The following is a 16,153-nucleotide window of genomic DNA, read 5'->3' as shown; positions in this document are numbered from 1 at the left end:
ATAATGCTGATAAACCATGATAATACTAAACATATACCAAAATATACCAAACCAAAAGTAAAATAATAACAAAATCAAATATATTTTTGTATCTGTTGAATACAAGTCTTATGATAACGTTTTAGAAACATCCTAAATATATAAATGAGAATAACATAGAAAATGTGGGTTAATGTCATTTATTTTTTCTGCGGGTGGACGAAAGAAAGTTGCTCGGTCTAATTTTCATGTCGACATATTTAAATGAATGTCTCGAGTCTGTCGCTGCGTCGTTAAGTCTATACCATGTTCCCCAATATATTCCGTCCTGAATTCCACGATAATTTCCTTTGTAATATTTTCCATTCAAATTGGCAGCAAAACAAGCATTGTACCACCATCCCGAACTGTAATATTGGCCGCAGTTACCATGAGTATAACCGTCATTGTCTCGATCATTGGTTGTGAAACCTTGCCCATTGTGATTATAGCTCTCACTGTAAAATATTACTACAATTAGATTAACCATAATATCAATACTGTATCAATACTGGTCATGGAAATTATGGTAACATAAGTTCTGTTTAGTATAAGAAACTGCGGCTTATCTGGAAATGAGAGAGTAAAAGGACGACGAGAAATAACAAATTGTGACACAAATCTACGATATATATATATGGATAATTTGAAATATACGAGCTGCTAGAAAAAAAAAGACTGTATTTTTCGGGGTAGGCGGTACTAACAACAGTTTGTAATGTTTAAAAATTCTGGATGTAGAATATTTCCAATTTGGCGATTGACTCCTATAAGAACATTTTCTGTAACATCTAAGAAGCTATAATTTTTAGTCAAGTACGAGTCACTCATGGGCCACATTGCGCTGACCGAAATACTTATGCTACAGTTGAATATCTGGTAAATCCTAAACAATACACAATTAACGAGTTATACCATTGAAATAACAAAATTACCCATATTGCAGTGCGTTTCCAGCATTTCCATGATAATTTTTTACAAAGAGTCGATAACTTTTCTCTTCATTTGAAACACGGAATACTTTATAATAAGCAAACTGTGAGACGTCAGACCAATCTTTCAAATCGACACGGAGTGACATTTTCGTTTTTTGCCTGATAAAGAAATGGTACGGTCAATAATATAATATATAGCAACGGTGTATATATTGGCTGAATTTACAATATATCAATGCGTTCAAAGGTTAATATTATTACTTATTATAAATCAGAGAATGTTTAATTTTGAATGAAAGCTCTTTTTCATTTAATTTTGGTAATACATCAGCTAAAATAATCATTGAGAGTAAAACAATTATGGTGTTCTATCTGTAATGCCAAAATAATTCAGTGTGTTTTGTATGATAATTCAACTGATCCACTGCGATTTAGAAAATGTCGAATTACAGATATTTGTTCAATGATAAATTAATATATATATGTTCTGATTCTATGCAGGAAATACCTGTTACTGCCCGTTGTGAGCAAATGCATTTGTTCTAATCCAATCCAGTAATCACCATTGACAAAACCAAAACCGTTTTTATAATCTTCCCAGCCACGAGTAAAGTTTACATCACCAACAAGTCTAAAATTGAAAACGGCAATATATGTATAACCGTATAAAAATGCAGTAATTTATATCTATAAATAAATTGTGCGTGCAAGAGTAGTTTGGATATAAGCACCGTGTTCTAAATTTCAGTTTTTATTACTTGGACGTTAAGTTAGAACAGGGTCATCATGTGTGAAAGAGCCCCACAGGTTTATGTTTCAAGCGTTTGGCAGCATACAATTTATATACCATGAATATCATAAGTAGCATGAATTCATAACAATTAATGCAAACAGAATATGATTTAGTGGTGCTTTTAACTAATTTCAAATCCGCTTATCCGGCATGATATGTGAATGTGATTTTTGACGATATTGAAACAAATCGAACCTTCTCTGTATTACAGTCCATCCGCCACCATCAGTTTCCATATCGCAAAAAACATTGAAAGATTGTCCGGACGGAGGACCGATTTTGTAAACTCCGCTTCTTCGCTGACCGCGGCGATAAATTTCTGCGCATGTGGTTGGGATCACTAGAACAGAAATGAACAAATTTGGTATATTCACGTAAAACTGTAGCACTTACAAGTCCCTCTAGTAGAATAAAAATATATTAAATTGAAATAATTTTGATTTCTTGGTCTTGATTTCTTGGTTATCAATTACTGCTCTACATTGTTTAAAAAAATAGCATCTGAGAAAACATATTTAAACCTGAGAACGTGGTTTATTAACTTAGTGTACATTCATTCCGCGAATGGCTCTAGTTTGGGCAGTCCCCAATAAGTTATGAAATTTATGTCTTTCCAAGCACAGGGTAACATCGTAAACAAATTGATCCAATAATATATACCGTGCTTTTCAGGCTTTGGAGTTGGCATTTTTGTTGTTGGCGTTGTGAGAGTTTCTGCAGCTAATGTCGTGTCAAAAGTTGTCACTGAAATTTGTTTTCCTTCCGGAACATCCTGATATTCCATTCTATTTTCCTCGTATTTACGTCTGGCAATTATTTCATGATTCTCAGTCGAGTTTTTGCCTTCTTGAGCGATTTTGCTATACAAGGAGGATAAAAATGTAAATAATGTAGTAGTCGGTCTCGTGTTACTTGATTTGTTTTGTAAACTTTGTTGTGCTTCGATTTGAGATATAGATGTAGTTTGATGCAGTAATGCTGGTGCCACCGTCTTTTCAAATTCAACGGTTGGACGAGATGTTATAGTCGTTAGATGTGTATATTCTGTCGTAGTTTGCCCTGTTGTGAGCACGATTCCGGAATCTAGCGGAATTCTGGCAGTTGTTGGAGTCATCTCTGTTGCATCTGCTTTCAAAATATTTTAAATATAAAAAAACAAATTTTCAAACTTCGCGACCGATCTTGAAAATGATATCTTATGTATAATACCCTTGAAAAACTTCTCACCTTGTTCTAGATTGGAGTCAATATCAAATTCATCTTGAAATCTGTCTCTGTCGTCAACCGGTTGTTGACGTATTTCTGACAAACTAGCGTACGCGATCTGTCCGGGGTATCGACCCTAGAAACAAAAATAACTGAATATGGATTCAATATTTTACTGGAATTGCACGAATAAGAGTATAACATTTGAGTATTAAGATGAAATTAGCTACCAGTATACATGTATGAAGTAAAAGTATTCGATTTGATGTAAAAACTGACGGAAAAAATAATGATTTGCTGAATATACAAACTTACATTATGAGCATTATTTACGTATCCAAATTGGTCCTGATTATTCTGCGACTCCAGAAATTCAGATAATGGAACTTCTTGGCAACAAGTTTTGCACAGTGTTACTTTAGCATAATCGGATCTTTTTGAGTCCAATTCGTCATTCTTTTGATTTTCATTGTCGTTCATCGGTGTTTCGTCTGTCGAATTTTCTAATTCGAAACTGCCATTTTCGTTTATGGTTCGGGCTTCATTCGGGGCATTTTCTTGTAGCGCCTTTGCTTCAATTAAACGAATAAGGAAATTTTGTCAATAAACCAAGAATGCGCACTTAGATTATTCTAAAGTAGGCTAAGTGCATGGGGTAAAGACAACTTTATTATGGAAAGACTCTTTTTAAAACGTTTAATGAATATTATCAACTACAAACTAGACACGATGCGACATGTGTCATGTGTTGTTTAAACTGACATTCCAGAAATAGTTCACAACTGAATGATGCAATCAACATATATAGAAAATTCATTGTCATTGACCACAATATTCACCACTAATCAAGTAGATATCAAGTGACTCTTTGGCAACACTGAATGTCAGACCTGGGAAATATCAGCTGTTGTTTACTAGGCTTGACGTCGACCGGACCCCAGAAAGTGTGAAAACGAGATTTAAAAAGCTTTGGCGTGAAATATGTACATGAAAATAGCTGAAAGTAGTATAATGAAATGAGTAAAAATTGGCGGTCACGTGACGAATGTTCATATACGGACGAGAAATCTGACTTTCAGTCCGGTAATTGACAGTCGACTTTACACATTACAAATTCTTTTAATATGCGACAAGAGACGCCGTAATCAACGGCGGCGACATATTCCAATGATAACATGTGATTAAGTGGACAGCAATGACAATGCAAGGAATACAATTTGTCAATGACATATTGCAATGTAAGGTATGCCAGGGATGCGATACATTGATCCGCGTTCACTTCAATGCTCTTAAAATTGGATGAGAATGCCATTTTTGTGATAAAAATACTGGTCTTGAATGATTTATATACTATGCAACTATTATGTATGTATTTCGGCATAAAAGCACACTATTCAGAACAATTCCAAAAATCGAAATTATTGTCATATCCGATGGAATCTATTTGCCCACTGGAGATCATATCGATTTGGTGTGATAAATTTCTACTTATTTAGGCCTGTATTGAAAAAAAAAATAGTTAGGTGGAGGAAAAAGGTACTTGGTCCACATTGTAAAGGTCCGTTTGCGTAATAAACTTAAAAACTTAGAAAGCGCAAATGAAAGTTCAAACTTTTTATGCAAGTTGGTAAAATAAAAAAAGACTTTAAGCTCGTTACCTTCGACACTTTTGCGAAAAACTCCCACTGTCGACTCTAATTTTTTATCAAGTTTCCGTTCTATGACATCACTGCTTTCGTTGATAAATCTTTTCATTTCAAGAAATTTTACATCAATGTAGCTCTTGTTAGCAATTGTCGAATATTGTTCATCACTTGTAAATTCAGAATTCTGTGTTTCCTCATTTTCCTTTCTATATTTTTCATCTCTTTCTTTCAAATCATTTATCGATGATATTATCTTTTGCAAATTTGATTTACTTTCACCCTGAACTTTGTAAATGTTTTCAACTTGATTCTCAAACGTGGACATTTTTTGATCATATTTTTCCTTTGTTAGGCCATCTGATATGCTTCTCATTTCAATCTTTTCTAGTTTTTCTAATATTTTCGTAAAATAAAATTGACTTCGTGAGATCTGCAATTTTTGCTCAATTTCAATTTGTCGCAATCGTTTATTTATCAGGATATTGGAGATTTTGCAATTATTTGCTTCTGTTACAGTATTTTCTTCGAATGTACTTGAGTCTTCATCCAAATCAATATCTAACACTTTGGTTGGAAAAGGGGATAGTGTGATGCCACACAGTTCACCAGAAATGCAGTTGGGATCATTTTCATCAGGAATCGTTGCTTGCGTGGTTGCTACTTCTTTTTTGTTGCCACTTGTTACTGTTATTTCATGTAGTATAGTATCTGATGTCGGTGTCCCTGAGCTGTATCCAGCACTCCCATATTCTCCAGAACCAGAGTCATCACCGGACGCCCCCGTAAAACTTTTCGGATATTCCGAAGATGCAAGAGTTATGTCATATAGACACAAATATATCATTAAAAATAATAGATTTTTCATCTTGAATATTCACTGTTAAAAGAAGTTTTGTATTTCGTCAAAATGAAAAATGCTGCTTCGTGCAATAAACATGTTGTTTTACACAAAGTCTCATTAATAATTTCCCTCGTAAAGTGTAAAAAATCTAATTTTTCATTTTTATAATATTTATAACTAGAATCAGCTCTTGTCATCCTAATCTATTTCATTCTACCCATTTTGGTAATATATATCATGGCAAATCAAATTCATTTCACCCTATTCTGCAGTGTATATTAAATCACTAACTAAACTAATAAGTTACATAAGCCCCACGCCGTCTCTTATAATTTCTTTCCCTTTTTCTGCTGTCAGACAAGAATTGATAATTTTGATTCTCAACTCCCTTGTGGTTTGCGGGTCTTGCACACTGTATAGATCATTCTGAATACATTCCGAAGAGAAACGCGAAGAAATTTCGTAATGCCTTTTGTCGTTTCAGTGTCGTATCATGCTGATTTTGGTTAGTCTGGCTCGAAACGAGTCACTGCCAAATCAAGCATGGATAACGATTAATCTTAGATGCGAGCGAACTGCCTGTAAATTTGAATGCTAAATGAAATGCGTTTTGTTCAAATGTAAAATGGTGAGCAGTTATTTTTTCGAGTGTTTCATTTGCATTTGGCGTTTTAAACTTACTGTCTTGTTATGACGGATATTTACACAATGAACTAACTGACATTTACCATAATTTAGGTGTCATCACCGAAAGGTTCAACCCACATTTTTGTACTGGTTTACGCATCTCAATTTACTTCATTCATACCGAATCTTTTGCTATTATTCGTACTCATTAAAAACGTAGCTCAATAATTCAATGATATGGTTCGGATGTTTTCGTATATTGAGCCAGATTAGCCGAAATCCTAATGTCACGATGTCTCTTTAGTATACTGTTTGCAGTCTGTGATATGCCGTGTGATAAACGTATTTAAACGCAATAACCATCCCTGAAGATTAAAATCGATTACAACTACCTACTTGGTCTAGGGTGCAAGTGCATGTTATTATCACGAAATATTACTTGACGTAAATATATTAATTTTGAAACAATAACACATTCATATTGACAGATAGCCTCGCGCCTGCAATATCTAAAACTGTTGTTGCCACTTCTAATAATGCACAAAAACGTAATGCGAGCATCAATTGGACATGAAGTCGATTTCTGAGCTAAATTTATTATTATAATTGTACGCTGATTTGATTCCAAAGTGTGAGGTTTAGCGCAATCGTTTGGATTAGTGCATTATGTGAATATTTTTAGATTACTGCGGTAATTACATTATGCACCAAATACATTAGCTGCTTACTATCCTTTTATGTTTCTGTTTATTCTGTGATATTAGCTAATTCATATTATGAGCAAAAGCAAAACACCGCCGTGAGACAAGAGGTTATAGACATGATTCGCATCTTATAACATGGATTAGTATTTCAATCCTATGCCACACCAATTCCTCTGAGATTCACGCTATCGACCGTTTTTTATGGTTCACCAGTGTCAAAAATGCATGATTTGATTTTAAACTCCCAAGTTGTCATAAAAATTATTTTATCGTTTATTAATGCATTTTATTTATATGCTGCGATGCTGAACCTGCAAATTAGTAAATTTTGCGTTCGATTGCTTCTTCGATTCGTTTATATATTTTTGCATTTGTGAAAGCATTGCTCACAACTTAAATTCTAATGAGGTTCTGCAGAAGTAAACTCGCAAACTTCTGCGGTTCTATATTTTGTAACCCCGTGATTATTCTACAATGGCCAAGATGGAGGGAGCGCTTGTATTCGGTCGACTTCCATTCAACAGAATGAACTTTGGAGTTGAAATTAGATCATTATTCGTTTTTCTGGTCATAGTAAAAGATCAAGTCGGATCACCGAAGGGTTTAATATGTAATCAGTGTTATAAAATTGAAACTCTTTGACTCGGGGAAGACAATTTCCGTGACTACACTTTACATCAATAAGATTATTCAATTATAGCGAATATTTCTGAATAATAGTTAATTTTCAAACATTACCATTTGTAGTCTTTATATATTATGTATACGTGCGCTAGCGCTAATAAACATGGCGTTCACGAGACTTGACATTAATAAAACGCTTAATTTTTAAATTTAAATGTATGTGGAATAATTTTCTTTACCTTAAAGCTCAACCTCTACTCAGTACACGATAATAACTAATCTGCAAGCAATATACTGAGCTATGAAGCAAGGCACAACTCTCAACTTCCATTCTAATAACAATTCTTTGTCTAATCTAATAAACTTGAAAAGTACGATACCTTAATTTCTACCTGTACTGAATTCTTAATAAAAATCCCTAGGGAGATTACGAGCAAAGCAAATAAACCAGAGTAATCCGACGAGATTTAAGATTTTGAAGTGAAATTCTTCAGCCAGTCGCCATCCGTCCAACATATCATGTCGTCATCAACTAATGGACTCACGGAAGAAAATGTTTAAACTGAGATCTCCCGCTGTTCACAAACGTTTATAAAACTTGTGAGAAATTCTACACTAAATTCGAATATTTTTAATTAAATCACAATGTGTTACAGGAAAAAATCGAACAAATAACAAATCGTGCTTGATTTGATAAGGTAGCGACCATTCGTCATTTATCTTTTCGATGTACATATTAACTGTTATTTCACGGTAATTCCACATCATGGTAGACAATTAAAAACATACTACCTTAACTGAACCGATAAATCGTCCCAAACTTAGATGGGTGTATATATATGAGTATATAAAGCTTAATGCTTTGATATTTGTAATTATTTGCATTGCACACGTGTTTTAAATTGTGAATTTGTGAAACTATCGAATCATGTTTTGGGAATATTCAGAATAATCATTTGGTATTATATACATTTTGATCGATACTTGTTAGGGTCAAAAGTATTGTGACACATTGCTCGAATAAGGTATACATTTTCTATTTATCTTATGGGTATAAACCATTGATAAAATCAGGATCTGTGGTGCAATTTTAAAAGGAATCTTTGTTAAACTAGTTCAAATTTTTCCTATATCAGGTGTACATTTTCTATTTATCTTATGAGTAGAATCCTTTAATAAAATCAGGACCTGTAGTGCAATTAAAAGCAGGCTTTTTTAGTTCAACTAGTTGAATTTTTTTCTATGTGTGAATGTACTTTAATGAGGTAGTCGTTACCGAACAATGGTTCAAAATCTTACAATTTGATCTTCATTTGCTGACATGATATTGAAATATATATGCGCTGTTAGCTCTATATTTGGTTACAATAGCAGTATAAAATTATACAAAATCACTGTGATATTACCAACTGCCATTGATGGCAAGGATCGAAGGATAAATTTCATGCTGTTCCAAAAAGAAAACAAATCTAATCGAAGTGTCACATAATTTAGTTGTTTGGTGTCAAATTGTAATACAGTAGTTCTCACACTGGGAAATCAAACAAAACAGAAAAGTCAACACGATATGTTGTTAGTTATTTGTTTGGATCTTTGGTGTGAAATACTTGATTGGAAATCATTCACGTTCATACTCAGGATTGTTGACAAGTTTCAGATTGTAGACATTGCGAATTTAATTAAAGCCGTGATATTGAAAATAAAGTTTTATTGTTTCTCTATAAATTATCAAATCGGTTCGCCACTCGTTGGAAATAAACGGATACAGTTTTAAAATGGCTATCATCTGTTATATCAGTCACCGAACGATGGAGGTAGTGAGTGAAAAACGTGTGGAAAGTCAATATTTCTATCGGGACAGTTGAAGTCACGAGCAATGACAATAACATTTTTCTGAATATATAAAAAGAATATATTTTTTAAAGGCACAAACTCGCGCATCAAAGCCCGGTAAAAATATCTACTGATAACTCACGGAAAGAAGAATCTTTTCGGTTCCGCATTCCCAACCTAACTTATTACACTCTGGGTCTGGTCGAATATATTGATATGTAGAAATATATTAAATTTAAAGTTTAATTATAAACAGCAAAATGATAATATTATTAATGTTGGATTCAATTGTTGTTTTGCCCTAACTGGGCAGATATTTGTAGTATTACTAATACGATGGGCAATTCCATTTCATAAAATGCGACTCATACTGATGTCGTAATGTTAAAATAGTATACACTGTAATGTGAATAAATGCGCTATAACTTGGTGAGATATTTATATAAGAAAGAAAAAAATAATTCTTAATTGATTATTTTGAGTATTTTTGAGAAAACAAGTGTAAATCTCGTAGTTCGTTGAGCCGCGTGAAACTACCTCTTGCACCATTTTGTTACGTGTCGGTTATCTTGATTTCGTGGTTTCCGATGGCAATGCATCAAAAAATTACACATGATATTCTGGGTATTTTAGAAGAAGGGTATCACGTCTAACCAATGTACACCAACCTTGGTGATGCTTAGATAAAATTTATATTCATTATTGCAGAAATTATTAAACCCGACAATGGACTTTTGGGTATTCCATTTTTTTCTGAATACAGTCGCCTTATTTAGTTATAGCTAACGTTGGGATTAGCTTATATAATAAAAGTAATGTAACAAACTCACTGAAAATAATAGATTACTCTGAGTGTTCGTTATTCAAAATATCTTCCTTTCGTACTTAACACAAAACATATTTCAAAGGTCAGTGCAGTTATAGCAGTGCAGTGTCAGACACCGAAGGTATACTTTCAAAGTTTATAATGGAGGAGACCTTTCGTCTTCGATGGATTATTTAGCTTTCTGAATTCAATTTCCCGACTTGCATGGAAAAATGAAAAACCTTATATATATCGTCAGTCATGTTGTGACCTTGAGCACAATTATTTCTCTACAAATCCAACAATCTTCTGCTAACGCAAACTCGTTACTTTTGCTGTTAATTATTTATCGGGTCATGCCCGTAAAACCACCAATCTTCACTCGGAGTTGATGAAACGAACAATTTCCGAGTAATTCTTAAAAAATGTCAAGTTTAAGAAATAACCGAAGAAAATTGAACTAGGGCTTTCAGCGATTCAGTTCTGACCAAGCCAACGTATTTTAAAATTCTAGCTTTTTTTCGACGGGTCATGCTTCATCATGAGATATCATCACATCAATTTTTAACCACGGGGATGAGTCTTCGCGCGCGTCGAAAGTCGACACCTTGACAAGTTAGAGATAGATTACTCTAGATAAGGTTACAACAAAAACAATATTTCTGCCAACGCCAGATTCCAAATTGGGTCTTATGGGTGGTAGGATTGCTTCGAATTTATAAATGGTGATTCAAAGATAAATTATACATATCTGGGACCTTTCGCGGTGACTTGTCTCCCCAAATTTTCGTCACAAAAATTAGAACTGCGCAACGCGTGCATGTCTCATTTCATATTTATGATTCCAAATGGATTTTTGCTGCTGTCTCTAATACAGAAAATGCCATTTGCAGTGTTTTTATGGCAACAGATTTGCACCAACAACAACGGTTTTGAAATGGCATTTTAGTATTAGCGCGTGTGACGCGCAGTGTTTAGATGGGAACATTTTCCATTACGTTTAATAATTTTCCCATGAATAAATCAAGAGTCAGTAAAATTGTGTAATTTTGCATCAGTGTTATTTAAATAAAACACCTATTAAGGAATATACTGTTAACAATATATTTAGTCAGAAATCTGTTCCTATTTACTCTTAATATAAAAAGCATTAACAGTTTACAAATCCACAGAAAACATTCTACTTACACCTTGGTTTTATTTAATTGTATAGTTTTTTCGGAACTTAAAACCACACTTCGTAAACATAAACCTATATTTTTTCAAATCATTGGTATATTTCGCGTTTTTTTCCTTTCCACAGCTTCTGTTTTCACAACTCTGCATTAAATGGAAATAGTATTGAAGTTCATCAATAAACTTGGTTTGGACACCAAGGGCAGATGACGTAATTCTCGTATAATTAACTAACTCATAAGCGTCAGTGACAGAACAATAAAAATATTTACGGCCACCATACGACTCTCCTTGGAATAATTAGCAGAAAGAATATTAATTTCCATCTGGCTCTAAAAGTAATTTCTCATCATTACGTGTGAAACGTTGAAAACTTTTAAGAGAATGCACTGGAATAAACAAGTAAACAAGTATTAGATAGAGCAAAAGGGTTGGGTATGACAGCGATAGGATTTAGACGAATCAGATCATGCTTCAGCTTAAAAAGTTATTTACGTAACTCTATAAATTGGGAGAAATAGGGGCCTGGTATAATCACAAATAATTTTTATTCATAGACATGCAAACCTGCATTCGAATTAGAAATTTTATACGAATTCGTATGTTTTGTAATTTCTTTTGTACGGAGTTAGGGTCATGGAATAAACATCAGAACCATTTTTAATATCACAAGTACTACGACCAAACTGGTACTTCGTCAGGGTAAAACAAGCGCATTTTTTTCAACTAATCACTGAGATTTTTTTAAAATGACAAGCATGTCTCACATTTTTATTGTCAACTCAAAGCAAGCACTTTATTTTATACATTCTATATGAATAATTTGAATCGTTTCCACAAGGAAAGACCATAGATGTGCTAAGAAGGTTTGCTCTGAGATCGTAAAGATAGCTGTGAAAGCAAAATTAAAAACATTCAATGTATAGTGAAAAAACATTGTTTTATTAAATTCAGTGTCTGAAAATAACGATCCACTTTTGTGCTTATTCGTTATGAATTTGTGATCCCAGTCCCGCGGTGACGAATATCGTGTCGATAACCAAGAAATAATCAATTACGCCACGCCATACTGACAGTCCAGGAACGTCCATAACTTTACGGCCCTTCTGTCGCCTATTAATAATTCTTCTTTTTCTTCAGGTAAATTTACTACTTTTTTCGGTTTTTAAGTCTCGGCCTTATTTAGATTTCCAGTTAAAGGCTATAGTTGATGTCGTGTGCGAATGCGTAACGTCTTTTTTGAGAATGCTTGGAAGAATTTGAAAATTCAAAATACCGTTCTTTATATAGATTTCCTAGATCAAAAAGATAGCAGAGCAGGTTGTTTTCATTTGCACCAGATATATATTTCACGAATTCTATCTCTTCGTGAAATATATATTTGTGGTTATTACCTTTAGTTAGCTTTTTTAAGGCAGTATTTGATTCAATAAATAAGGTACATTAAAGCACGTGCTTGAATTTCAACAAGTGTTATTTAAAATACTAATTTTAGTAAATCTTTTAGGAGTCTTCTTCCTTTTGAAGGTTCATTAATAATCAAATAAAACAGAAGATAATAACACCAAGATTGGTCAGTGCAGTTCAATGTCGTTCTTTTTCATCATTAAGTGTATTTGGCCAGCTGAGCTTTAATAGAAAATACGTGGTCATTCATCATTATTGGTACAATGACAATGTATATCCACAGCACAATATTTGTGCATAGTGCGACTTGGCCTAATTGTTGTCACATAATAAATGCATACATCAAAATACTTTAATTTAGTTTCTGAAGTCGAGTTTCAATTTACAAAAAAATTTCATTTGACAAAAAAGTGTAGGACAATGGTAGCTTATTTATGGTCGTGGGTTTAATACAGGCGGTCTGGAATGGTTAATATTTCATGTGAGGCATGGAAATTTCTAAACCGACAATCTCCTGATATATGAAATCTTTCGCCCTTTTAAAATATAAAATGAAACGAAATCTCTTTTTCTTTATTATGTTTGACATTTTAGTCGATTCGAGTTTGCGTCGCGGTGACTCCTCTGTGCTTCTGCAAAATTCATACGTTTCCGTTAGAGGAAGGATGGTCCGGCGCCAGCCACATTACTGGTGCCTAGAAATTATAAATAAACAAAATAAAAAGTGATCGCATAACTAGCTTTATTCAGTAGTTTGGTGACTGTGCTAAGTACTGGAAAGCACTACTTTAGCGATTATACCAAAGTATATAGGCCATTCGAACACCTCATTTTCTCGTAGCATACTCCCCTCGCCGAAAAAATAAGACACTAATTAATTATGAATAACGACAACGGAGCTTTCCGAGTCGCACAGTTTAAGATTTATTTTAGTTTGTGTCACAGAAGAAAGGCACAGACTTCAGTATAAGACAATAATTTCAGTCTAGAGTGCTGTACGATTGTTATAGCAAGATGAGTTGCACAGTAGGCCTATCAGGTTAAAAACGCCATCAGGTAGAATGTTGGCGTAAGATTTAATTGAAAAGTATCAATCACAATTTGAAATAGTAGAGATAGCACGTAGCAGATAGAGTAGATCAACTGCATAAAAAATTTAGTAGCAAATGTCGACGGATTTTAAAATCACACTGAGCAATAGTTTTAACAACCAGTTGCCAACCTATATTGCTGAATAAAATATTCGCTTACAAACTACCGCATTACAATATTGCAAGAACTTGGAACAAAAACGTTATTTGGAATTTTTTGTGCACAATTAGTTTGATATATATATTATGGCACGCATTTAAATTTAGTGTCATTTGTTATACTTTTTATTCTCACACTAACCTTTTATTCTATATATATATATCATCTATCTATCTTAATATTAACATCTTTGAAACATTTCTACCTATTCTATTCATCCAGAACCCCCACGCTTCGACCGACCAATTTGTCGCCAGACAATTGCCATCATCAAACTTATAGTCACAACATGAGATGTTTTAAAGCCAAAGAGAAACAAAATATATCAATATGTCTGAATATTTCGTAGGTTCTAACGATATAGGTTTGTCATATTTGTCGTACATGGTTGCAAAGTAGTCAGCAGTTCTTCAGAATATAATAAAACTACATTTATTGAATCTGCAACATCAATGTCGTTGGTAACCGCATTGTTGCATTATATATTTTTGAATATCGCGGTGGTTGTGAATATGTCAATGCTTTTTTGCCAAATTGATTAATATTTCATTTCCCGGTTGCATATCATAGTGTGCCACGATGATATTGATGAAGTTCTTTGTTATTGGAAAATGTCCATCGATGTATATGGAAGGGCGATGTAATTAATGTAACTAAGAACTCTTTGAAATGAACACACACGAGCAAAGGTAATAAAATAATAATTTTATTCCAAGGGTCATAAAGTAAAAGTCATAAAAATTCCTCTTCGGAGTTTCCGAACTTTGAATAATTGTCTTTTCAAATAAATTTTCCTTTCTTATGAATTCACAAGAATTATTTCTATTGACTTTCGCCGTTAAATCAGAATGAAAACTCCCGTCTTTTTAAATTATGATTGGGTACTTTTTGAATAGAAGTACATGAAATTCTACGAAATATGTTCATCTAGTTTTCTTGTTTTTATCTACATGGAGGTCCCGATTACATTACCAATAACAGCTTCTTAGATTTAAATAGAATGACAGAGATATATACCAATTACCAAAACAAAGTATTTAGTAAAGTATATCCAAATAGTATAGTCAAAGTCTAAGTATAGTTAAATACTTTACGTTTGAGGCACGTGAATTAACTTGTTCAACAACACTATGTAGCCTATTGCTCATATTTAATGCATGTGCGGAAGGTCGTTGTGTAACCAACGAAAAGTAGGAGCTTATAAGTTGAAACTTTAATGAGCATTGACGTTTGAGCGCAGTATATTCTTCAAGCCCAGATTGTGGCAACTAAGACTGGGAACTATTACGTAATATAGAATGTACAATTATTGTCACCTGCTTGGCACAGAACAATTTTGTTCTGTAGTTTATATCAAAATAAAATGGTGGTGTAAAAAGGTAAAATTCTATTTTTATTCTCTTGCACTGTTTATGAGCAGCACAACTTGTAACTTCCAAATTGCATATTGATTCAACAAACGAATTGATGCGACCTCGATTCATAAATCACGTCACGTAATGACTGATTACCGCATTTCGATTTCGTCGAATATGTTGTCACGAATGAATGCCTATTTATCTATATGTTATTCAATCGTGCATTATATGAATTTTGATTAATTTGATCGGAAACTATTGTGACTCCTAAACATTTAATACAAAACAAAAAAATCAATGTATATACTTAGCATCTTATCTTGTTCATACGCTATTTCTTTTACTTTGATTAATTGATTCGTTGGTGTCGATTTTCCCTAATTAATTAGAAACTTATTAGATTGAACTGCGAGAGGGTTTCTTTCTCCATTAATCACAAAGAAATGACGTCAAATTTCTTAAAAAAATTTTTTATATACTATTAAGACTGTTTGTGCATATAAAAAAAACAAGTGTAGCAAAAGATGGCACGCACAGAAATACGACAGACTCGTGTTCGCAGAAAGGAGACAATTTCTTCAGAACAGCTGAAAATGATATAGTTATCAATTTCCTAACGACTCATTATTATTTTCCGCTATATAATATATAATGAATTGCAATTTAGTTGTCATTTTGTATTTTCATTGTCACTGATATTACTGAGACCAGTGGATTATTCTGAAATGATGGAAAATACAGTTTAAATTATTGTCTTTTCTAAATTGGATATTGTTATGATTTAAAAACATAACATTTTACTCAATTATTCATGTTTGCCGGGAGACGCACGCTATTAATTGCATGTATGTTCGATTTTTACATTGAACACTTTACTTCTTGGGACAATGCTCTAATTAGATCTGCTTATGTTTAGGTGGTTCCAATTT

The 16,153-nt window shown here is 33.3% G+C and overlaps 1 protein-coding gene across 3 annotated transcripts; it reads right to left on the bottom strand.

Moving 5' to 3' along the window:
* Positions 1-6: 6 nt before the first annotated feature.
* LOC120328557 (uncharacterized) lies at positions 7-5,496 on the bottom strand. Of its 3 annotated transcripts, none has more exons than XM_078114676.1 (8): positions 4,611-5,496; positions 3,268-3,524; positions 2,974-3,088; positions 2,407-2,874; positions 1,942-2,086; positions 1,462-1,584; positions 954-1,112; positions 7-476 (listed from the first exon to the last, which is right to left on the bottom strand). In XM_078114676.1, exons 1-8 carry the CDS (start codon positions 5,461-5,463, stop codon positions 176-178), a joined length of 2,421 nt encoding a protein of 806 aa, XP_077970802.1. In that variant the 5' UTR covers positions 5,464-5,496; the 3' UTR covers positions 7-175. The 3 variants fall into 3 exon arrangements, with proteins under 3 accessions (XP_077970802.1, XP_077970800.1, XP_077970801.1); XM_078114674.1 differs by having other exon boundaries at positions 3,268-3,528; positions 4,612-5,496; XM_078114675.1 differs by having other exon boundaries at positions 8-476; positions 2,407-2,871; positions 3,268-3,528; positions 4,612-5,495.
* Between the last annotated feature and the right edge of the window lie 10,657 nt (positions 5,497-16,153).

The sequence above is a fragment of the Styela clava genome, chromosome 7, assembly GCF_964204865.1.
Source record: "Styela clava chromosome 7, kaStyClav1.hap1.2, whole genome shotgun sequence".
Lineage (NCBI taxonomy): Eukaryota > Metazoa > Chordata > Ascidiacea > Stolidobranchia > Styelidae > Styela > Styela clava.
The sequence above is the reverse complement of the archived record's forward strand: the minus strand, read 5'-3'. Positions and strand labels throughout refer to the sequence as shown.

Excerpts from the sequence above, each read along its gene's own strand:
- LOC120328557 (XM_078114674.1), bottom strand. The coding sequence starts at position 5,463 with ATGAAAAATCTATTATTTTTAATGATATATTTGTGTCTATATGACATA. Across the intron at positions 2,875-2,973 it reads TGACTCCAATCTAGAACAAG|CAGATGCAACAGAGATGACT; the intron begins GTGAGAAGTTTT and ends ATATTTTGAAAG. Across the intron at positions 1,585-1,941 it reads TGGACTGTAATACAGAGAAG|ACTTGTTGGTGATGTAAACT; the intron begins GTTCGATTTGTT and ends TTTCAATTTTAG.